The sequence below is a fragment of the Rhinopithecus bieti genome, unplaced genomic scaffold, assembly GCF_001698545.2.
Source record: "Rhinopithecus bieti isolate Rb0 unplaced genomic scaffold, ASM169854v2 scaffold_57210, whole genome shotgun sequence".
Classification (NCBI taxonomy): domain Eukaryota; kingdom Metazoa; phylum Chordata; class Mammalia; order Primates; family Cercopithecidae; genus Rhinopithecus; species Rhinopithecus bieti.
The window spans coordinates 1,220,185-1,243,418 of record NW_016823439.1 but is presented as its reverse complement, the minus strand read 5'-3'; the positions used below and the strand labels follow the sequence as shown (position 1 = coordinate 1,243,418).

Below are 23,234 nucleotides of genomic sequence, written 5' to 3'. Positions count from 1 at the left end.
CAAAGTGCTGGGATTACAGTTGTGAGCCACTGTGCCTGGCTGGGTGTTTTTATCTGTATTTTTTATGGATCATCACATGGAGTCAGGCAGAGTTGGCATCAGTTTTGTTCATCAAAGCTGCTTGTAGAAAGTGGCAGAGTTGGAGTTGGGCTTCTAGGGTGAGCCAGCTATATAAAAAAAAAAAGTCCCAAATATAATATCAATTATATTGCTGTGATAAATACAACTCTCCTCCTTTCTCAACAGAACCCAGAATTTTTGCAGGGCAACACTACATTCAGATTCCAAAAACCACTTTTCCCAGTTTCCCTGATGCAATCAGAAGTTCCTGGATAGGGCATCTTTGAAGAAATGAGGCATAGCTTACCTAACATTTGCCTTTCTCCTTCTCGTACCTAGAATGTGGCCATGAGGCTTCAGGAAATGGAGCCATTTTGTATTAAGAGGATAAAAACCACACATTAAGGATGGAAGAACAGTGATTATATGGTGAAACCACTGTATTATAGTTGTGGACTTCCTACTTCCCAAAGAAATATTTAAATTAAAAAAATAAGTCCGGGAATTAAGCTATGATGATGCAAAGGCATAAGAATGATATAGTGGACTTTGGGGACTTGGGGGAAAGGGTGGGGTGGGGTGAGGGATTAAAGACTATACATTGGGAACAGTGTACACTGCCTGGGTGATGGGTGTGCCAAAATCTCAGAAATCACCACTAAATAATCAAACACTTTCTGTTCCCCAAAAACCTATTGAAATAAAAAATAAATTAAAAAAAAAAAGATAGTTGTAGGCTGAGCACGGTGGCTCACGCTTATAATCCCAGCACTTTGGGAGGCCGAGACAAGGGAATCACATGAGCCCAGGAGTTTGAGACCAGCCTGGGAGATATAGTGAGACCTTGTCTGTAAATTTTAAAAAAACAAAAAGGAGTTAGTTGTATATATTAAAAAAACAAAAATTCCCAATTTATTTATTTATTTGTCAAGGCAGAGTCTTGCTGTATCGCCCAGGCTGGTTTCAAACTCCTGGCCTCAAGCAATTTTCTGGCCTTAGCCTCCCAAAGCATTGGGATTACAGGTATGAGCCACCACACTCTGCCATGTCCCTATTTGATTAAACCACTGTAGTCAGATTTCTGATACCTGAAGCCAAATGCAAAACCTGATACAGTTGCTTCAGAGTTTAAGAAAAAAGGAAGCCTAAGGGCTGGGTGGGATAAGTCATCTATGTCTAATAACAATTTTAACTAGACATCCTCCTCCTAAGTAGATTCTGGCAGCACAACATATGCCATAGGTCTTATCTGTGATTTTTGTTGTTGTTCAACATGTGGCTTTATAATTATTATAGTTTATCCATTTCCAGAGTTCTCCACTCACTGTACCTGTTATAAAGTGGGGCAGTGACAACAAGGATCTTAGAGGTAAACAGAAAAAGAAAGGGGCTAAGACCTTCTGCGAGGCCTTGTCCCTTTGCTCCCGCCCTTCACAATTTTGGGTAACACCAAGGAATGCGATTAGGGGTAGCATGCTCTAAGAGGAGGAAAGAAGAACCTGGTCACATCTCCAGAGAAAGCTGTATAGTGCCCAGGAGGACCAAGTTGATTGGTAAGAGAGAAATTATATTGTCCCACAAAAAGCACTGATTCTCAAACAGGGAACAAAAGGAAGACAGTATTGGGGTGGAGAGTGTCAGCAGTGGTGTTTGGTATGTCCTTGCATCCAGAGAGAGAACGAACTATAAACTTCAAAGCCAAAGATGCTAGCAGCCCTGTGTTCCAGCACTCCAGCAGGGGTGACCGATAGATGGCTGTTCTTCACAGATCTAATGATAGAGGCAATTAGGGAGATGACTAAGATCAACAGGGTTTGGAAGAAGTCACACCAGGGCCGGCTGATCTACTGGTTTTGGTGTGTGGTTGTACATGGAAGTGACAAAGAAAGCTGTCAAGACCTTTTCCTATCAACTCTGCATGGTCTGACTCCTAACTACATCTCCATCCCTGTCTGTCACCACCATCGGGCTCCCTCTGTTTTATAGCCACACTGGTCACTTCTCAGTTCCTTGAATAGGCCAAGATCCCTCCCACCATGGGACTCTTACACATGTTGTTCTTTTTGCCTGGAACTCTCTCCTTCCTGACACTCATGGTGGACCCAACCTACAGTTACCCTATCCAGTAAATGCCTCTTCCTTCTTTGATTCTCACCTCAAGCATCATCACTTCCTAAGGGAGTCCCTCCTAGATCATCCAGGCAAGATCAAGTTCCTCTCTGGGTTCCCACAGAACCTCATTCCTTTCCTTCACAGCATATACTGCCATGTGATAGTATACAAATATGGGATTATTTGATGAATGCCTACTCTCCCCGCTAGACTGAAAGCTTCAAGACAGTAATCTGTATCTGTTTTTGCTTACCACTATATTCCGAGTACTTCAACACACTGCTGAGCATATAGGAAGTGCTTAATAAATATTTAATAAAAATATGTACTAAAGGAGGCCGGGCGCGGTGGCTCACGCCTGTAATCCCAGCACTTTGGGAGGCCGAGGCGGGTGGATCACGAGGTCAGGAGACCGAGACTATCCTGGCTAACACAGTGAAACCCCATCTCTACTAAAAATACAAAAAATTAGCTGGGCGTGGTGGCAGGCGTCTGTAGTCCCAGCTACCTGGGAGGCTAAGGCAGGAGAATGGTGTGAACCCGGGATGCGGAGTTTGCAGTGAGCGGAGATCTCGCCACCGCACTCCAGCCTGGGTGACAGAGCGGGACTCCATCTCAAAAAAAAAAAAAAAATGTACTAAAGGAATAAAATCAGACATTTACAGATAGACCATGATAATCCTACATACACACACACACACACACACACACACACACACACACACATATATATATATATATACATATTTTTTTGAGACAGGGTTTCACTCTGTCACCCAGGCTGGAGTGCAGTGGTGCAATCTTGGCTCACTGCAACCTTCGTCTCCTGGGTTCAAGTGATTCTCATGCCTTAGCCACCCAAGTAGCTGGGATTACAGGCATGGGTCACCATGCACGGCTAATTTTTTTTTTTTTTTTTGAGACTAAGTCTCGCTCTGTCACCCAGGCTGGAGTGCAGTGGCGCGATCTTGGCTCATTGCAACCTCTGCCTGCCAGGTTCAAGTGATTCTCCTGCCTCAGCCTCCCAAGTAGCTAGACTACAGGCGCCCACCACCACACCTGGCTAATTTTTGTATTTCTGGTAGAGATGGGGTTTCACCATGTTGGTCAGGCTGGTCTCAAACTCCTGAGCTCATGATCCGTCTGCCTTGGCCTTCCGAAGTGCTGGGATTACAGGCGTGAGCCACTGTGCCCAGCCATTGTTATATTTTTTTGGTGGAGACAGGGTTTCGTCATGTTGACCAGGGTGGTCTCGAACTCCTGGTCTCATGTGATCTGCCCACCTCGGCCTCCCAAAGTGCTGAGATTACAGGCATGTGCCACTCACTGTGCTTGGCCAATCCTACCTATATTTTATAGAATTTTATGAAGCCTAAATATGAAAATACTTTGTAAAACACAGTACCATGTAAAAATTATTATTACTAAGAAAGCTGCTTTAAATTATGATCATAAATTATGATGATTATTATTTATTTGAGACACAGTCTTTCTTTGTCACCCAGGCTGGAGTGCAGTGGTGCAATCACAGTTCACTGCAGCCTTGACCTCCTGGGCTCAAGTGATCCTCCCACGTCAGCCTCCCAAGTAGGTGGAACTACAGGCATGCACCACCAGGCCTGGCTAATTTTTTGTATTTTTTGTAGAGACAGAGTTTCACCATGTTGCCCATCTTGAACTGCTAGGCTTAAGCAATGCCCCCACCTCAGCCTCCCAAAGTGTTAGGATTACAGTCATGAGCCACCACACCAGGCCAAATTATTTTCAAGCAAAGGAACTAATATTCTTTTCCTAAAGGGTTACCTGAAACTTTCTCCTTAAGGCCTGAGTCATCACTGGAGTCAATCCTATTCCTGTTTCCATATTTTCTTTGTTGGTAAGAGGGGTTCCACCTGGGCTCCTACAAAGGTATTGAAAATAAAAGTAGCTGTGTTTTATGCCAACTTTTAAGATGGACTTAGAAGGCATAAAGATATGAGAGCGTATTACCTCTCTACATCGACTTTTCTAAGCAGTTTCCGCAGATCCATCTGACTTTTTCCAGGAGTACTGATAAAACAAAGATAAAAATTAGAACTTGCCAGATTTTATTATTTTTTCCTAAAGGAAAGCAATCATTTCTATAGGCAACATCCAAGAAAGTAGTTCTATGTGTTACATTAAAAAATTGTAGTAGAGGCTGGGTGTGGTAGCTCACGCCTGTAATCCCAGCACTTGAGGAGGCTGAGGCAGGTGGATCATGAGGTCAGGAGTTCATGACCAGCCTGGCCAAGATGATGAAACCCCATCTTTACTAAAAATATGAAAATTAGCTGGGCATGGTGGTGGGCACCTGTCATCCCAGCTACTCAGGAGGCCGAGGCAGAGAATTGCTTGAACCTGGGAGGGAGAGGTTGCAGTGAGCCGAGATTGTGCCACTACTCTAGCCTGGGTGACAGAGCAAGACTCCTTCTCAAAAAAAAAAAAAAAAAAAAAAAAAATAGCAGTAGATGCTGATGGGAATATAAGGTGATATAGCCATTCCAATACATAATACTTCTTGACCCAGGAGTTACATGTATAAAAATCCATCCTAGGGAAAAACTCAGCCATGTACAGAGTTGATAGGCATGGATGTCCAATGAAGACTTACAGAAATTAAATGTCATAACCTAAGCCAGGCACAGTGACTCACCCCTGTAATGCCAGCACTTTGGGAGGCTGAGGGGGGTGGGTCACTTGAGTTCAGGAGTTTGAGACCACCCTGGCCAACATGGTGAAACCCCATCTCTATTAAAACATATAAAAATTAGCCAGGCATTGTAGCACATGCCTGTAATCCCTGCTACTCAGGAGGCTGAAGCAGGAGAATCGCCGGAACCCGGGAGGTGGAGGTTGCTGTGAGCCGATATCGCATCACTGCACTCCAGCCTGGGCGACAGAGCGAGACTCCATCTCAAAAAATAAAACAATACAAAAAAAAAAAAAAACAGGTTGCTTTCAGATATTATATAATATGAAAACTAGTATGTCTTGGAATCAAGTAAATATGGTATATGTGTGTATCTGTCTGTGTATAATCATACTGTAGATACAGTTTTGTCCATTCAATATATCATGAACTCTTCCCATCTTTTTGAAAATTAACTTAAAGTTTCATTTTGACATCTTCAAAATATGCAGTTCATTGCATGTAAATTTCACAGATAAAATCCTGTCTTGAGACATTTAGGTTATCATTTTTTTTTTTGAGATGGAGTCTCTCTCTGTTGCCCAGGCTGGGGTACAGTGGCACAATCACTTCTCACTGCAGCCTTGATCTCCTGGGCTCAAGTGATCCTCTTTCTTCAGCCTTCCAAGTAGCTGGGACCACAGGCACACACCACTGCATCAGGCTAATTTTTAATTTAATTAATTTTTTTAGAGATGGGACTCTCGCTATGTTGCCCAGGCTGGTCTTAAACTCCTGGCCTCAAGTAATCCTCCCACTTCGGATTCCCAAAGTGGTGGGATTACAGACATAACCCACCACACCCAGCCTAAAATTCTTGATAGTATATCTTTTTATCCCAAAATCTGTCATTAAATCAATGGCATATCTCATAATAAACAGCATCTTTAAATGGGGCAATAAAGCATATGCCCAGAAAAAGACTAGAATGATAAACCGCAGTATGTTAATAGTGGCTATCTCCAATGATAGGACTATTTAGATAATTTTTGTTTTCTTATTTAAACTTTTCTGTAGATTTCTTTCTATAATAAGCATATATAACTTTTAACATTAGAAATACACACAAAAAATCTTGTTTTCCCGCTTTTTAGGCCCTTGTACGACAATATCATTCTTTTAAGAAATAGTGGAGCATAGTACTGTGCAGTTCCTTACATTAAGACATTTGTAACTCGAGTTGATAACACTTTGGAGTTAGGTTTCAGGGTAACACGCTGCAAGTCAGAGACAGTAACTAGTGGATTCCGTGCTTTCGGCGATGGTATAAGCTTTAATTATAAAATGAGACATTATTAAAACAAATTTTAAAATGTCACTCAAAATGTAAACATGCAAAAATGGCAAATATCTGAGTGCTGAGTATGTGTAAGATACATCCACTATTCTACCCAATTTTTATTCCAAAGCTTCAAAGGATGTCTCTACCTCTTCAGACTAACAGTTGGGAGATAAAATTGCCTAATTAAATCATTTTATAATATACACATTTTGTTGGGAAATCCAAAACTACTAAAATAAAAACATAAAAAACTTAAGTTGAAATGAAATGACTTCTCCCCCCAGCCCCGCCCCACACCCCCAGTTGTATACAAATTGAGATGAGGTCTTGCCATGTTCCCCAGGCTGGTCTTGAACTCCTGAGCTCAGGTGATCCTTCCACCTTGGTCTCCCAAAGTGCTGGGATTATAGGCATGAGCCACTCACCCTGCCTGGAATGACTTCTATACATAAGGCTTATGCTTATTTTCCAGAATGGGACAACAAGGTTAAAAGCAAAAAGAACATGTATATGGTCAATGACATCTTACCTTCCTCCTTTCATCTACATTCTGTGTCTTCTTTAATTTCACAGTCAGCAGATCTTTAACTGTTATCTGCATGGGTCTATCTTTTTTTAATGGTCCAGCCTTAAAATACATGGTGAGGTAAGAATTCAAATTGGAACCAGCACAACTGGTGAAATGCAAATCCAAATCTAGTTTTTAAAGACTCAGTAACTCTTATCTACCCTAGGAAACTTTCATATTCTTTCCACTCAACCAAGAATAATCCTGTTTTTATCACCCATTGAAAAGTATTCAGCAAAATGTAAGGCTTCCCACCTCTCCCCTAATTTTGTTTTTATAAGCTAAGGCTTTGCTAACAAATAAGAGATGGACCAGTTTCCTGCAATAATGCATCTTCCGCAGGAGTCATTACAATAAGACAAGAGTTGAAGGAGTTAATCGGGTTAAAGTGAAGTTTTCCTTGAATTACCTAGAAAGATGACTCAGTTTCCATAGAGCAAGAATGTATACAATAAGAGGTATAACTAGGGCAAATATGACAATAGGCTCTGGGTTTTTTGTTTTTTTTTTTTTTTGGTGTCAAGATTGGGAAGACTCTGGATTTAATTCAGCTACATTAAACCAAATGTATCCTAGTGAAAATTCAGCAGATTTTAAAACAGGGTCATGCCTGTCTTAGAGATTCACAAATTTTCTGGTCCCCTTGGTAAGTAAGTAACTGAAACAGAGATTGATTCTCCAGCCTAACGACATGAAACTTTGGAATCTACTAACTCTTTGTTCTGACTTCACTCACTAAGCAATCTTCTATTTTTAATTTGGTTTCCTAGGGAGGTTTTCTTCCCTAGGAAAAAGCCATGCTGAGAAGCGAATAGGAATCTTCCACTCTATTGGGTTTCACACACATCACTTTCATTTCTCAATCCAGCTTCTAGGAATTCCTTAGGGACTGAGATTTTAAAAACATAATAATTAAGATATGGAATCAGAACAAAACATAGCCTTCCGGCCCAAGCCCTGATTAGCCTGGTCTTAAAAGGCTACTTGGCTTTACTGCTATATTACACACTGACCAAAACATATCATTACTAGATTGTTACCTACCTGAAGTGCTTTAGCAAGACCGGGTTTTCTGAGCAACACAGGTGCTACTGGTGGTGGAGGAGGTGGCGGAGGTGGAAGTGGAGGTGGAGGTGGAGGTGGAAGTGGAGGAGGAGGAGGAGGAGGAAGATGGCTGGCTGGCTGTGGCAGTGTGGGAGGAAGCACAGCTTTGGAGTCTCCAGGGGTGATGAAAACACAGGCAGGCACATTTGTAAGTTTACCACTCACGTGACATGTTTGACCACAGCTTGGACAGGAAGAACTTTCTGAGATGGTCTGGAAGAAGACATCACATTTGGCAAATAAATAACAAGTTAATTTGATTCTTGAGGGTGACAGTCATCAAAATAATAGCTACCATGGATTGAATGCTTTCTCAGTGTACCATGTGCTTCATGATATTTTCTCATTTATAATCATAAGTTTCTTCATTTCATTCATTCATTTGTTTATTTTGTATGTGCTATATGCCAGGCACCATAGGTACAGTGTGAGCCCTGTGTGTCACCTCATGGAGCTGACAGTCCAGTGAGGGAAGACAGACATTAAACATGCACAGAAGGCCGGGAATGGTGGTGCACACCTGTAATCCCAGCACTTTGGAAGGCTGAATCCAGTGAATTGCTTGAGTCCAGGAGTTCGAGACCAGTCTGGACAACATAGTCAGATCTCATCTCAAACAAAGATGCACAAACACACTCAAAACAATACTTCAATAAGAGCAATGAAGTGTGTGTGCTATGAGCATGAACAGCTGGAGGCTTGGGAAGTGATATTTAGCCATGATCTCAAGAATAAATTGAGACTTAGCAGATGAAGGGAGATAAAGACTAGGGGAAGAGTTCCCTGCAGAGGAAAAAATACTTAATGCAGCCAAGAATATAGTACATTCAAGAAACTGATAAAGGCCAAGGATCTGGAACATGACTACTGTGGACTGAATTGTGTCCCAGAATTCGTGTGTTGAAATCTTAACATCCAGAACCTCAGAATGTGACTATATTTGGAGATAGGGTCTTTAAAGAGGTGATTAAGTTAAAATGAGGACGTTAGGGTGGGTCCTAATCCATTCTAACTGGTGTTCTTATAGTAAGAGGAAATCGGACATGCAGAGAGACATCAGGAATGTACTCACACAGAGGAAAGACTGTGTGAAGACAGAGCGAAGACAGCCATCTACAAGCCCAGGAGGAGCCTCAGAAGAAACTAACCAAGAAGTCACAGACTTCTTGCTTCTAGACCGTGAGAAAATAAATTTCTGTTGTATAAGCCACCCAGCCTGTGGTATTTTGTTATGGCAGCTCTAGCAAACAAATACAATGACCCTATGCAGTAAAACAGTGTATTAATTCCCTGTGCCTGCTGTAACAAATTATCCCAAACTTGGTGGCTGAAAACAATTGAAGTTTATTTTCTCACAGTGCTAGAGGCATAAAGTCTGACATCAAGGTGTTAGTGGAGCTTCACTGCCTCCCATGCCTCTGGGGAAGAATTGGTTCCTTGCCTCTTTCGGCTTCTGGTAGCTGTCAGCACTCCTTGGTTTGTGGCTACAGCACTCCAATCTCTATCACTGTGGTCACATTGCTTCTCTTCTCTGTATGCATTCTCTATGTGTCTCTCTCATAAGGGCACTTGTCCTGGGACTTAGGGTCCACCTAGATAATCCAGGAAGATCTCCTCATTTCAAAATCCTTACCCTAATTACATTTGTAAAGCCCTTTGTCCAAATAAGGCTGTATTTACAGGGTCTGGGGATTAGGACTTGAATATACCTTTTGGAGGCTGCCATGAATTCAGTCCCCCACAAATGGTATCATCCCCAATGTATAGGAATGATACCATGAGGAAACTGAGGCCCAGAGGAGTTAAATGACTTGCCTTTTTCTCCTTTGGCTAATTCATCATGAGGCACAAATTCTGGGAGCAGGAATGGAATTCCAGAAGCTTCTCTCCAGACCAATGAGCACAATGTTGAGACACAGGGGCCTTTCTTAGGGGAGTTTGGAGTGGATATTTTCCTGCACATATCCGTCAGGAAACTAGAAACCACTCTGGATATTGAAAAGAGGGGTAATGTAATACAGGCACTTGGTTACATTTATAACTGAAGAGCTGAGAGGTACCGTGAGGCACTGGGTACCGTGAGGCAATCTAGAGATTAGCAACAGCAGGAAGGCATTAACATCCTGAGGCTGGAGAAACAAAAGGTGGAGGCAGTGTATCTAGAGGTCTGGAGGTAGGTTTACCCAGAGAATCAGGAAACATTGGCTGGGTGCAGTAGCTCATATCTGTAACCCTAGCACTTTGGGAGGCCGAGGCAGGTGGGTCACCTGAGGTCAGGAGTTTGAGACCAGCCTAGACAACACAGTGAAACCTCGTCTCTACTAAAAACACCAAAATTAGCCAGGCATGGTGGCAGGCACCTGTAATCCCAGCTACTTGGGAGGCTGAGGCAGGAGAATCACTTGAACCTGGGAGGTGGAGGTTACGGTGAGCCGAGATCGTGCCACTACACTCCAGCCTGGATGACAGAGTGAAATTCTGTCTCAAAAAAAAAAAAAAAAAAAAAAAAATAGGAAGAAGAAGAAACATGGAGTATTTATCCAGTGGGAGATGGGGCCAGAAGGCAACAACTACTATTGCTGGAGAAATCATGCAGTAAAGAGGAGGGGAAGAAACTCCTTGTCTTCTCCCTCCCTATAGTCTCTCATTAATGTCTCGCAATAGGCCATCATAACCAGGAACCAGGTGACCTGGAACTTGAGGAATGTATCCTGTAGGAGCCAGCCCTCCCAGCAATATAGAGCAGAGCTTTTGAAGTGGGGTAAACAGGCCCAGGGACTAGCCCTCACCTGTAGCCATTCCTACTTCTGGTAAAAGCCCCTGGGTTTTCCTTCTCTCCCTCAGTCCACCTGATCTGGTCAGGATACTCACTCAAGGACTAGACACATGACCCAGGCCAAGTTCTCTCAGCTGAGATTGTTCTGTTATGAGAATAAGAATCTAAGGCTGCCAGCAACCATGTTGCTAGTGCAAGGGGAGAGTCTGTCTGAGAAATAAACTTATTCTAAAGAAGGCAGAACTGAAAGATGAGACAGAGCCAGGATGCTGACAATATCACTTGAGTCCCTGAATCCAGCCATACCTTAGACTTACTGGTTTTATGGGCTTAAGCTGGGTTGCATTGTGTTTCTGTCACTTGTGGCTAAAAAGAATTTTGACTGATACAGCCTTCCAGGTGCTTTCTTAGTGAAGGAAATAACTTCATTTTTTTTTTTTTTTTTTGAGATGGAGTCTTGCTGTGTCACCCAGGCTGGAGGGCTGGAGTGCTGGAGTGCAGTGGCGTGATCTTAGCTCACTGCAACCTCCACCTCCTGGGTTCAAGTGATTCTCCTGCCTCAGCCTCCTGAGTAGCTGGGACTACAGGTGTGTGACACCACGCCCAGCTAATTTTTTTGTATTTTTAGTAGAGACGGGGTTTCACCTTGTTGGCCAGGATGGTCTCGATCTCCTGACCTTGCGATCTGCCTGCCTCAGCCTCTCAAAGTGCTGGGATTACAGGTGTGAGCCACCATGCCTGGCCCATTCTTAGTTCTATATCATCATCCTCCCTGGTACATTGGGATTAGTGATTTGGGGTTAAAATATAAGAAGAGCTGAAATAGGAGAAAAGTCATGAAAGGTAGAGTGTGTACACCAGAGGTGAAGGAGAGAAGGAAAGGTTTATAGAATTATTTCACACATACACACACACATTCATTCTAGACTTTTTAAATTAAAAGAAAACTTTTTTTAGAGACAGGGTCTCACTATGTTGCCCAGGCTAGAATGCAGTAGGCTGGAATGTCCTGAGGCTTAAGGAATCCTCCCACCTCAGTCCCCTGAGTAATTGGGACTATAGGTGTGTATGCCACACCCAGCTAAAAAATTTAATTTTTAAGGTCTGTTTGAATACTGCCTTGTCACCCACAGTAAACTGCTCTGACAAAGTTTTAAAATTATAGGAATTCAAAAAAGCAATGAATTTACTTCTAGAACCAAAATCTCAACTGGTCAATTAGTTTTATTTTATGTTTAATTTTTTTGCTATTTATTTTTGGAGTCCCACCTAGTCTCAATAATTTTATTTAGGCCTGGTGTGGTGGCTCATGTCTAGAATCCCAGCACTTTGGGAGGCCGAGGCAAGCAGATCACTTGAGATCAGGAGTTCAAGACCAGCCTGGGCAACATGGTGAAATCCTGTCTCTACTAAAAATACAAAAATCAGCCAGGTGTGGTGGCAGGAACCTGTAGTCCCAACTACTCAGGAGGTTGAGGCAGAAGAATTGCAGAAGGCAGAAGTTGGAGTGAGCTGAGATCATGCCACTACACTTTAGCCTGGGTGACAGAGCGAGACTTTGTTTCAAACGAACAAAAAAAAATTATTCTATTCTTTTTTTGGTCTCAAATAATATTTTTTTGAGACAGAGTCTCGCTTTGTCACCCAGATTGGGGTGCAGTGGCATGATCATGGCTCACTGCAACCTCCGTCTCCTGGTTCAAACGATTCTCCTGCCTCAGCCTCCTGAGTAGCTAGGACTACGGACATGCGCCACCACGCCTGGCTAATTTTTGTGTTTTTAGTAGAGAGGAGGTTTCATCATGTTGGCCAGGATGGTCTTGAACTACTGACCTCAAGTGATCCAACCACCTTGGCCTCCCAAAGTTATACATTTTAATAATACATGGGAACATCCTATAAACACTGTTCTGAATATACCTTTACATTTAATTTAATAGTATATTATTATTATTATTTTGAGATACAGTCATGCTCTGCTGTCCAGGCTGGAGTGCTGTGGCGCGATCTCAGCTCACTGCAACATCTGTCTCCCAGGTTCCAGTGATTCTCCTGCCTCAGCCTGTGGAGCAGGCTGAGATTACAGGAGCATGTCACCATGCCAGGCTAATTTTTTGTACTTTTAGTAGAGATGGGGTTTTGCCATGTTGGCCAGGCTGGTCTCAAACTCCTGGCCTCAAGTGATCCATCCACCTTGGCCTCTCAAAGTGCTGGGATTACAGGCGTGAGCCACCATGCCTGGCCATTAGTGTATTCTTTTTTTTTTTTTTTTTTTTCCCTTTTGAAAAGAATTATTTAATTTGGCAATACTGAAAAACAAAAAGAAAAAAAATCACACCCATATATGAATTGTCAATCCTACTAGTGAAACTTTTCAGAGGGTGATGCAGGTTATAGTAAACTACATTATAACTATAAACCACTGTGGTTGGATGCCTTTACACTCTTGAGAACAAAGACACTAAATGGGAGATATTCATAAAAGAGATGTCATGGACTCCACCTGGACTAATAAATCAAAAGGCTGTTTCATCTTGGCTTGATGCTTTTGCAATAATAGACACCAAACTCGTGGTTGTGTATAGGAGCAGGAGATGGCTTTAGAGAATGAACCATTGGACCCATGGAACACCACCAGGAAGCAAGTTACATGTGGCTGGAGAGACCTTATAATCATGGCCAAAGGTGAAAGGCATGTCTTACATGGTGGCAGACAAGAAAGACAGAGTAGTGTATTCTTTAAAAAAAAGTTTTCCTAGGGGGTAGGGGACTGATGGTATATTCTTGAAATCATACCTCATTAGTACATACAGAACTACCTCATTCTTTTTAACAGCTACATAGTATTCCACTGAATGAATGGATTATAATTTAGTCAATTAATCCCATATTCTTTGACACTTAGTTTTGTTTTTTGTTTTCACTATTTTTCAAATCACACTGCAATAAATAACTTGTGTACATATGTACAAAATTTGGTTGCATCAAATGATATATATTTTAAAAATGTTGATAGATGTTAACTAATTATAGCCCATAGAGGTTTTATCAATTTATGGCATTCTCAATAACAAGAAAGCACCTGTTTCTCCAAAACTTTTGGTCTTTGATTTGTTTGTTCTGTCAATTTCACAGGGTAAAGGCATTACTCATTGAAGTTTATTTTGCATTTCTGTTTTTTGTGTGTGGCAGAGACTACTAATTGCCTCCCAATATACATTTTTGCCTTCTTCTTTAGTAATAGGAAACCTGACTTTTAGCTGGACACACTGTAATCCAGATGATAGATTACATTCCTCAGGTTCCCTAGTGACTAGGTATAATTAAATACATGACTATGTTTTAGCGAAATGAGATATAAGTAAAAGTTCTGTAAATGAGTTTGGGAAGTCACCTTAATAGAGGTAGTAGGATAACTTTTTCTTTCAGCTGCCTAAAATAAAGACATTTTGTTTATGCAAATATTCTTTGAGGATTGTCACTGGTATCACACCTAGTCCTGATTCACTTTTTTTTTCTTTTTGAAATGGAGTCTCATTCTGTCACCCTGGCTGGAGTGCAGTGGCGCAATCTCGGCTCACTGCAACCTCTGCCTCCCGGGTTCAAGTGCTTCTCCTGCCTCAGCCTCCTGAGTAGCTGGGATTACTGGTGCCCGCCATCACACCTGGCTAATTTTTGTATTTTTAGTAGAGACAGGATTTCACCATGTTGGCCAGGCTGGTCTCAAACTCCTGACCTCAAGTGATCTGCCCACCTTGGCCTCCCAAGGTGCTGGGATTACAAGCGTGAGCCACAGCATCCAGTCCTGATTTACTCTTGAGATGGAGTCTCGCTCTGTTGCCTAGGCTGGAGTGCAGTGGTGCGATCTCAGCTCACTGCAACCTCTGCTTTCCAGGTTGAAGCAATTCACCTGCCTCAGCCCTCCGAGTAGTTGGGATTACAGGCATGCACTACCACACCCAGCTAATTTTTGTATTTTAGTAGTGAGGGGGTTTCACATTGGCTAGGCTGGTCTTGAACTCCTGACCTCAAGTGATCCATCCACCTTGGCCTTCCAAAGTGGTGGGATTACAGGGGTAAGCCACTGCGCCCGGCCCCTGATTCACTCTTAAGTGAAGTTGAGTACCTACTCATGTATTTATTTGTTTTATTTTATTTTTGAGACAGAGTCTAGCTCTGTCACCCAGGCTGGAGAGCAGCGGCACGATCTCGACTCACAGCAGTCTCCACTTCCCCGGTTCAAGTGATTTTCCTGATCTCAGATGATCTGCCCGTTTTGGCCTCCCAAACTGCTGGGATTACAAGCATGAGTCACCGTGCCTGGCCCTACTCGTGTATTTAAGAACCATTTGCATTCCTTTTCTTTCTGCCCAGGATGGCCTCAAAATTCTGTGTTCAAGTGATTCTCCCATCTCAGTTTCTTGAGTAGCTGGGATGGTAAGTGTGTACCACTGTACCTGGCTTGTATTCCTATATTTAGGTGAATGCTGTATTCATATTATTTCCTCATTTTACTGCTAAGTTATTGGTCTTTTTTGTATTGATTTGTATTGGTTCTTTATATATTCAGTAATTGTTTTCCTCATATTTGAGCAAATATTTTTGCATCTTATTTTATTTTATTTTATTTTATTTGAGACATGGTCTCGCTGTGTTGCCCAAGCTGGACTGCAGTGGCATGATCTCTGCTTACTGCAATGTGCGCCTCCTGGGTTCAAGCAATTCTCCTGCCTCAGCCTCCCCAGTAGCTGAGATTACAGGCATCTACCACTATGCCTGGCTAAGTTTTTTTTTTTTTTTTTTTTTTTTGTATTTTTAGTGGAGACAGGGTTTCACCATCTTGGCTAGCTGGTCTCGAACTCCTGACCTCAGGTGATCCACCCGCCTCAGCCTCCCAAAGTGCTGGGATTACAGACATGAGCCACCGCGCCCAGCCTTTTGCATCTTATTTTGCTGTGCATAAATTTTTATTTTTATGTCTCATTATTTAAATTTACAAACAAGCCAGGTGCCATGGCTCATGCCTGCAATCCCAACACGTTGGGAGGCTGAGGTAGGAGGATCACTTGAGGCCAGGAGTTTGAGACCAGCCTGGGCAACAAAGTGAGACCCCCATCCCTACAAAAAATTAAAAACTTCGCTGGATAGGTGGCACACACTTCTGGTCCCAGCTATAAGGGAGGCTGAGGCAGGAAGATCCCTTGAGCCAGGAGATCAAGGTTGTAGTGAGCCATGATCATGCCACTGCACTCTAGACTGGGTGACAGAGTGAGACCCTGTCTATTAAAAAAAAAAAAAAAGCAAACAGCAGGCAATTTTTTTTTCAGATCTTCTGCTTTAATACTGACAATATTGAACTTTACCTGAGCTCTGCGATTCTGGAAAATAAGGATGGCCAAAAAATCTCCCCATGCAAGCTTGCAGTCCCAGCTACTAAAGGAGGCTGAGGTAGGAGGATCACTTGAGCCCAGGAGTTAGGAGTTGGAGTCTAGCCTGGGCAACATAATGAGATCCCATCTCTAGAAACAAACAAACAAAAAAATCTCCCTACAGTTTTATGTCTAGGAAATAATTTATTATTTTGGAAACGACGTGGAACCAACTTTTCCCACATTAGTTAGATAAGATTTATGGATGGCTCCCTTGTTTATATGACAAAGCCAGACACAGACCCTCCAAATTCCCATTCTTTGTCTCATAAGTGATTAGCTGAACTGCTCACTGCCACTGATCAATCTGGACAAAATATCTACTAACTTGACCAAACTTTAGTCAGGATTTAGCCCTCCCCAGAGGCCCTAGAACCTTGACCTATTCTTGGGCTTAAGCAAGCATTGGTATGCTGAACAACCTTTAGGAAAAGATGTTCCCTGATCTAATCAGCTGTCTAATCATATTATCCCAACTCTTCATCTTACTTCCTCGTAACCCAGTTTGTTCTACCCTTTTATTGCTTGCTAACAAAGAAAACTTTTTCGCTTAATGTTTGAGATATAAATCTTACGACTTGAGCATTTTCCCTATTGCAATAGTCTTTTCAAATAAAGTGTCTTCTTACCTAATTCCAGATTTGCTTTTTTATTTGACAATACCAACCTTCAGTACTTCCTGGAGCTTGTATAATTTACTTTCCAAAATGCAAAACTGTTGTTTTAGACTGTAAAGCTCTCGGTGGTAGATACGAGATGGAAAGATGGTGTCTTTCAATACTTCTAAACTCTGAAATTAATAATAAACAATTCTGAGTCCTATGAGTAATATGATAAGGACAAGAAAACAGGAACCAGAAAGTGACTTGATGTATGTTTTATAGAAGCAAAGGCAGGCATGACTCAATAATTTCATCTTATCTGAGTTTAGCTTGAGGGTTGGACTGACTTGAGCACATATGTATATAAACACCAAGTGTGTAGAAAAACTATAGTGCTGAAAACAGGGATGTCACATCCATACCTGGGTTATGCAGTTCTGGCACCAGCTGTATATAGACCACACTCTATTTGTCCAAAGTTCTATTGCATCTCTGATGTTAGGAAATTTGAAGTTCCAGGATGATCTTAGCCAGCTTCTGCTTTGAGATATATCTATTGAAGGAATAACGACTCTGTAGGAAAAACAAAATGAAACAAACGAAAACCCCTAAGTCAGAATAATAGCCTTGGCCTGGCGTGGTGGCTCGTGCCTCTAATCCTAGCACTTTGGGAGGCTGAGGTGAGCAGATGAGACCAGGAGTTCGAGACTAGCCTCGGCAACATGGCGAAACCCTGTCCCTACCAAAAAAATACAAAATTTAACCAGGCATGGTGGTCTGCCAGAAGAGAGAGGAATATGCAAACCAGGCTTGAAGACGGGTTAAATCAGAGCTTTTCATTCCACAGGAGAAATTTTAATGGGGTCAGAACATTGATCTTCTAATATTTGAAAGCCTGCTAACTAGGAGATAGCAAACTGTTTTGTTGTAGGAGGACCCACCCAGCTCTGACGGGTTAAAGCATCATGAATGCAAATTTGAACCCCAGAAAAGCAGAGCTTCCTTACAATGGGACTTCCACAGCAATGGGATCTGCTTCCTCGTTCAGTCTGTGCCGTTCCCATGAGCGAAGGACTCCTAGGAGAGCCGGAGCCCGTTAGGAAACCATGTGGAAACTCACTCACAGGTTCCTTATTTTTTTTGAGACAGAGTTTTGCTCTTGTTGCCTAGGCTGGAGTGCAATGATGTGATCTTGGCTCGCTGCAACCTCCGCACCCCGAGTTCAAGTGATTCTCCAGCCCCTCCTCCCGAGTAGCTGGGATTACAGGCACCTGCTACCATGCCTGGCTAATTTTTTGTATATATATATATATATATATATTTATATTTTGAGACGGAGTCTCGTTCTGTTGCCCAGGCTGGAGTGCAGTGGCGCGATCTCGGCTCACTGTAAGCTCCGCCTCCCGGGTTCACGCCATTCTCCTGCCTCAGCCTCCGGAGTAGCTGGGACTACAGGCGCCCGCCACCTCTCCCGGCTAGTTTTTTGTATTTTTTTAGTAGAGACGGGGTTTCACCGTGTTAGCCAGGATGGCCTCGATCTCCTGACCTCGTGATCCGCCCGTCTTGGCCTCTCAAAGTGCTGGGATTACAGGCTTGAGCCACCGCTCCCGGCCTTTTTTGTATATTTAGTAGAGATGGCCAGGCTGGTCTCAAACTCCTGACCTCAAGTCATCCACCCTCTTTGGCCTCCCAAAGTGCTGGGATTATAGGCATGAGCCACTGAGCCCAGCCGGGAACCCACAGGTTTTTTGGATAGTCTCTGAATATCATGCAACTCTTTTATTTTTTATCAAAAAAAAAAAAAAAAAAAGTTTTTGACACAGCATCTTGCTGTGTTGCCCAGACTCGAGTGCAGTGGCAAGATCATAGCTCACTGCAGCTTCTAACTCCTGGGCTCAAGCGATCTTCCTGTTGCATGAGTCTCCCAAGTAGTTTGAACACAGGTGCCAGCCACCACACCTGGCTAATTTGGTTTGGTTTTGTGTTTTTAGAGATGGGGTCTTGCTATGTTGCCTACACTGGTTTTGAACTGCTGGCCTCAGGCAATCTTCCTCCCTTGGCCACTCAAAGTGCTGGGATTACAAGCATGAGCCACTGTGCACAGTTGAGATTTTTCGATTTAGTCTTTGTGTACATGCGATATTTTATTCATAGAATCCATAAACGGTAGGGAAATTTCTGAGTTCAGAGCAATACATATGATACAAAACTTGATATACAGACTAGTTTCTTAGTCGAACTGGAGGGGCTGGCTTTAGGTAATCCATGGACTCCCTGAAATTGGGGACACCATTGGAAACATGTGTGAGCTCAAGGGCAGTTTCCTATGATTTTCAGGCCTCAAAATGTCTCTTGGACTCAAAGATGCCTTAGGGCAGAGGACATATGTACCCCCAGTATAGAATCTCAGACAGCGAAAGTCAGTAAACATTTGGCAGAAAAGTTCTGACAAATTGAGTGCTCTGATGTGACTTTTTCATCAAGTCAATGTTCGTGGAATCTCTTGTACATGATAATCTCACTCTTGTAAAGTTTCATAGTTTCTGCTTACCCTAGTTTTCTTTCCCACCCTGTTCCCTCTCCTACCAGACTGGTCTCTGAAATGGGCATGTACAGAGGAGACCCCAACATGCTTCAGGCTTTGAGTGGAGAGGACACAGCCTCTGCTGGGACAGGGAACAGAGGGATGTGGAGACCCTGATGATCATTTTGGACAGTGGTCTGAGGTTTGGACAGTGGCAGGAGGTACCATCCATTCACCTAGGATCTCCAGGACAAGAGATCAGCTTGGCAGTTACATGTGTTTTTCTTCAAACTGGTTGCCAGGTTGGAATGACCAATGACATCAGAGATTCCAACCTTCCTGATTGGAAGGACTGGCCTCCGTCGGCGCCTGGGAGCTTAGGTGGACAACAGCATCTTCTCAGAGCTGTTCTCCACTCCTGACTTCTAGCCTCAAGAATTGATAATACACTCTTCTGGGTCCCAGCAGAGTCCAGAAGAAGGCTTTGGACAGAACAGAGACTAGGTTCCGTGGGCTGGGACAGATTTTGGGAAAGATCATGACCAGCTGTCAACCGCACCCCCAGGATGAGGAGCAGAGCCCCCAGCTGAGCACCTCGGGGTACCCCCGCCAGGAGGTGGTAGACAATGAAGTGTTGGGACCATCAGGTGAGGGGACTGGAGGAAGAAGAGGTGGGATAGGGTTGACTAAGATGAAGGAAGGGGGCTGGGTGCAGTGGCTCACACCTGTAACCCCAACACTTTGGGAGGCTGAGGTGGGCGGATCACCTGAGGTCAGGAGTTCAAGACCAGCCTGGCCAACATGGTGAAACCTCATCTCTACTGAAAGTACAAAAATTAGCCAGGCAGTAGTGGTGCACGCCTGTAATCCCAGCTACTTGGGAGGCTGAGACAGGAGAATCGCTTGAGCCTGGGAGGAAGAGGTTGCAGTGAGCCGAGATGGTGCTATTGCACTCCAGTCTGGGTGAGAGAGTCAGACGCTGTCTCCAAAAAAAAAAAAAGAAAAAAAGGCCGGGCGCGGTGGCTCAAGCCTGTAATCCCAGCACTTTGGGAGGCCGAGACGGGCGGATCACGAGGTCAGGAGATCGAGACCATCCTGGCTAACACTGTGAAACCCCGTCTCTGCTAAAAAAAATACAAAAAACTAGCCGGGGAGGTGGCGGGCGCCTGTAGTCCCAGCTACTCGGGAGGCTGAGGCAGGAGAATGGCGTGAACCCGGGAGGCGGAGCTTGCAGTGAGCTGAGATCCGGCCACTGCACTCCAGCCCGGGCAACAGAGTGAGACTCCGTCTCAACCAAAAAAAAAAAGAAAAAAAAAGAAAAAAAAAGAAGAGTCAGAAGTCAGAGGTCAGGAAGGAGAACCTGAGGAGGGTGTGTGGGAAGAATGGAGAAACTCAGGCCAGGTGCAGTGGCTAACACCTGTAATCCCAGCACTTTGGGAGGTCAAGGCAGGAGGATCACTTGAGGCCAGGAGTTTGAGACCAGCCTGGCCAAAATGGTGAAACCCCGTCTCTACTAAAAGTACAAAAATGGGCTTTATGGCAGGCACCTGTAATCCCAGCTACCTGAGAGGCTGAGGCAGGAGAATAACTGGACTCCGGGAGATAGATGTTGCAGTGAGCTGAGATTGCACCACTATACTCCAGCCTGGGTGACAAAGCAAGATTCTGTCTCCAAACAAAAAACACAACAAAACAAAAACAAAAAAACAAAAAAAGGAGGGACTCAGAGAGCCAGGGATCAGGGAAGGACATGAGGAAGTGTTCTGAGGACAGAGAGTCGGAAGAATGGGGAGGGGAAGGAGCAGAGGACATGGGGTTGAGCAGAGGAGAAAGATGGAAAGATGGCTTGGAGAAGCTCACAGTCTCCGAGGCTGGGGAGGATGGAGAGTGGTTTGGGGTTTGGGGTCAGGGTCTAAGGTGATCAGTTGCAGAAGCATTACACGGTGGTCTGGTTTCTTTACTCAGCCTCTGGGGTAGATCCCAGCCCCCCATGTAGGTCCCTTTGCTGGAAAAGGAAGAGGGAGTGGTCGGACAAATCTGAGGAGTCATCGGAGGAGGAGCCAGAGAAGGAGCTCGCCCCTGAGCCTGAGGAGACCTGGGTGGTGGAGACGGTGTGTGGGCTCAAGATGAAGCTGAAGCAACAGCTAGTGTCGTCCGTGCTCCCTGAGCACCATGAGGACTTCAACAGGCTGCCTGGTAGGAGGACACCCCAGAGAGCACCTCAAATCCTGTACTTCTAAAAAAGAGGAAACTTCCAATAACCACACTTTTCCAATGGGAAAAATATGCCCCTACTGGGTGAGCTCTCCATGTGGGAGGACTCTGAAGTGATCACTCATGAGGGACGCTTAGGAGACGATAGAGGATTAGGCTAGACTTGATACAGGTTGGCGCTTGGGATAAGAAGCTTGGTCTTGGGCTGGGCGCTGTGGCTCACGCCTATAATCCCAGCACTTTGGGAGGCCGAGGTGGGCGGATTATAAGGTCAGGAGATCAAGACCATCCTGGCTAACATAGCCGGGCATGGTGGCGGGCGCCTGTAGTCCCAGCTACTCAGGAGGCTGAGGCAGGAGAATGGCATGAACCCGGGAGGTGTTGCTTGCGGTGAGCCGAGATCGTACCACTACACTCTAGCCTGGGTGACAGAGCGAGACTCCGTCTCAAAACAACAACAACAAAAAAAAAAAAAAAAAAAAGAGAAAGTTTGGTTTTGGGCCAGGTGTGGTGGCTGATGCCTGAGATCCCAGCACACTGGGAGGCTGAGGCAAGAGGATTACTTGAACTCAGGACTTTGAGGCTGCAGTGAGCTATGACTGCACCACTGCACTCCAGCCTGCATGACAGAGCAAAACCTTTTTTCAAAAGAAAACCAAAGGCCGGGTGCGGTAGCTCACGCCTGTAATCCCAGCACTTTGGGAGGCCGAGGCTGGTGGATCACCTGAGGTCAGTTGTTCGAGACCAGTCTGACCAATATAGAGAAACCTTGTCAATACCAAAAATACAAAACTTAGCCGGGCGGGGTGGTGCACACCTGTATTCCCAGCTACTCAGGAGGCTGAGACAGGATAATCACTAGAACCCGGGAGGTGGAGGTTGCTTAGAGCCAAGATAGCACCACTGCACTCCAGTCTGAGGGAGAGATTGAGACCCTGTGGCAAAAAAAAAAAAAGAAAAGAAAAGAAAAGAAAAGAAAAGGACAGGCCCAGAAGTCAGGAAGGAGCACCTGAGGAGGTGTGTGGGAAGAATGGAGGGACTGAGGCAGGGTGCAGTGGCTCACACCTGTAATCCCAGTACTTTGGGAGGTAGATCACTTGAGGCCAGGAGTTAGAGACCAGCCTGGCCAACATGGTGAAACCCTGTCTCTACTAAAAGTACAAAAATGGGCTGGGCATTATGATAGGCACCTGTAATCCCAGCTACTTGGGAGGCTGAGACAGGAGAATCACTGGAACCTGGAAGACGGAGGTTGCAGTGAGCCGAGATCGCACCACTACACTCCAGACTGGGAGACAAAGCAAGACTCTGTGTCAAAAAAAAAAAAAAAGAGAGAGACTCAGAGAGTTAGGGACAAGGGAAGGAAATGAGGAAGTGTTTTGAGGATAGAGAGATGGAAGAATGGGGAGGGGAAGGAGCAACTCAGGGGGTTCAGCAAAGGAGAAAGATGGAAAGATGGCTTGGAGAAGCCAGCAGTCTGCGAGGCTGGGGAGGATGGAGAGTGGTTTGGCATTTTGGAGAGGGGAAGGAGCAACTCATGGGGTTCAGCAAAGGAGAAAGATGGAAAGATGGCTTGGAGAAGCCAGCAGTCTGGGGGCTGGGGAGGATGGAGAGTGGTTTGGCGTTTTGGGTCGTGCTCTAAGGTGATCAACTGCAGAAGCATTACACAGTGGCCTGGTTTCTTTACTCAGCCCCTGGGGTAGATCCCAGTCCCCCGTGTAGGTCCCTTTGCTGGAAAAGGAAGAGGGAGTGGTCGGACGAATCTGAGGATTCATCGGAGGAGGAGCCAGAGAAGGAGCTCGCCCCTGAGCCTGAGGAGACCTGGGTGGCGGAGATGCTGTGTGGGCTCAAGA

At 44.3% G+C, this 23,234-nt stretch overlaps 1 protein-coding gene across 1 annotated transcript in view; it reads right to left on the bottom strand.

Moving 5' to 3' along the window:
- PRR11 (proline rich 11) overlaps nucleotides 1-23,234 on the bottom strand; it is a 46,848-nt gene continuing 23,614 nt past the window's right edge. Inside the window, exons 3-10 of the mRNA XM_017861586.1 lie at nucleotides 17,066-17,216; nucleotides 16,709-16,831; nucleotides 7,777-8,049; nucleotides 6,694-6,792; nucleotides 6,041-6,153; nucleotides 4,162-4,221; nucleotides 3,976-4,072; nucleotides 1-167 (exon numbers count right to left, since the gene is read on the bottom strand). Of these exons, the coding sequence (XP_017717075.1) occupies nucleotides 99-167; nucleotides 3,976-4,072; nucleotides 4,162-4,221; nucleotides 6,041-6,153; nucleotides 6,694-6,792; nucleotides 7,777-8,049; nucleotides 16,709-16,831; nucleotides 17,066-17,216 (985 nt within the window). The 3' untranslated portion in view covers nucleotides 1-98. The remainder of the gene's footprint in view (nucleotides 168-3,975; nucleotides 4,073-4,161; nucleotides 4,222-6,040; nucleotides 6,154-6,693; nucleotides 6,793-7,776; nucleotides 8,050-16,708; nucleotides 16,832-17,065; nucleotides 17,217-23,234) is intronic.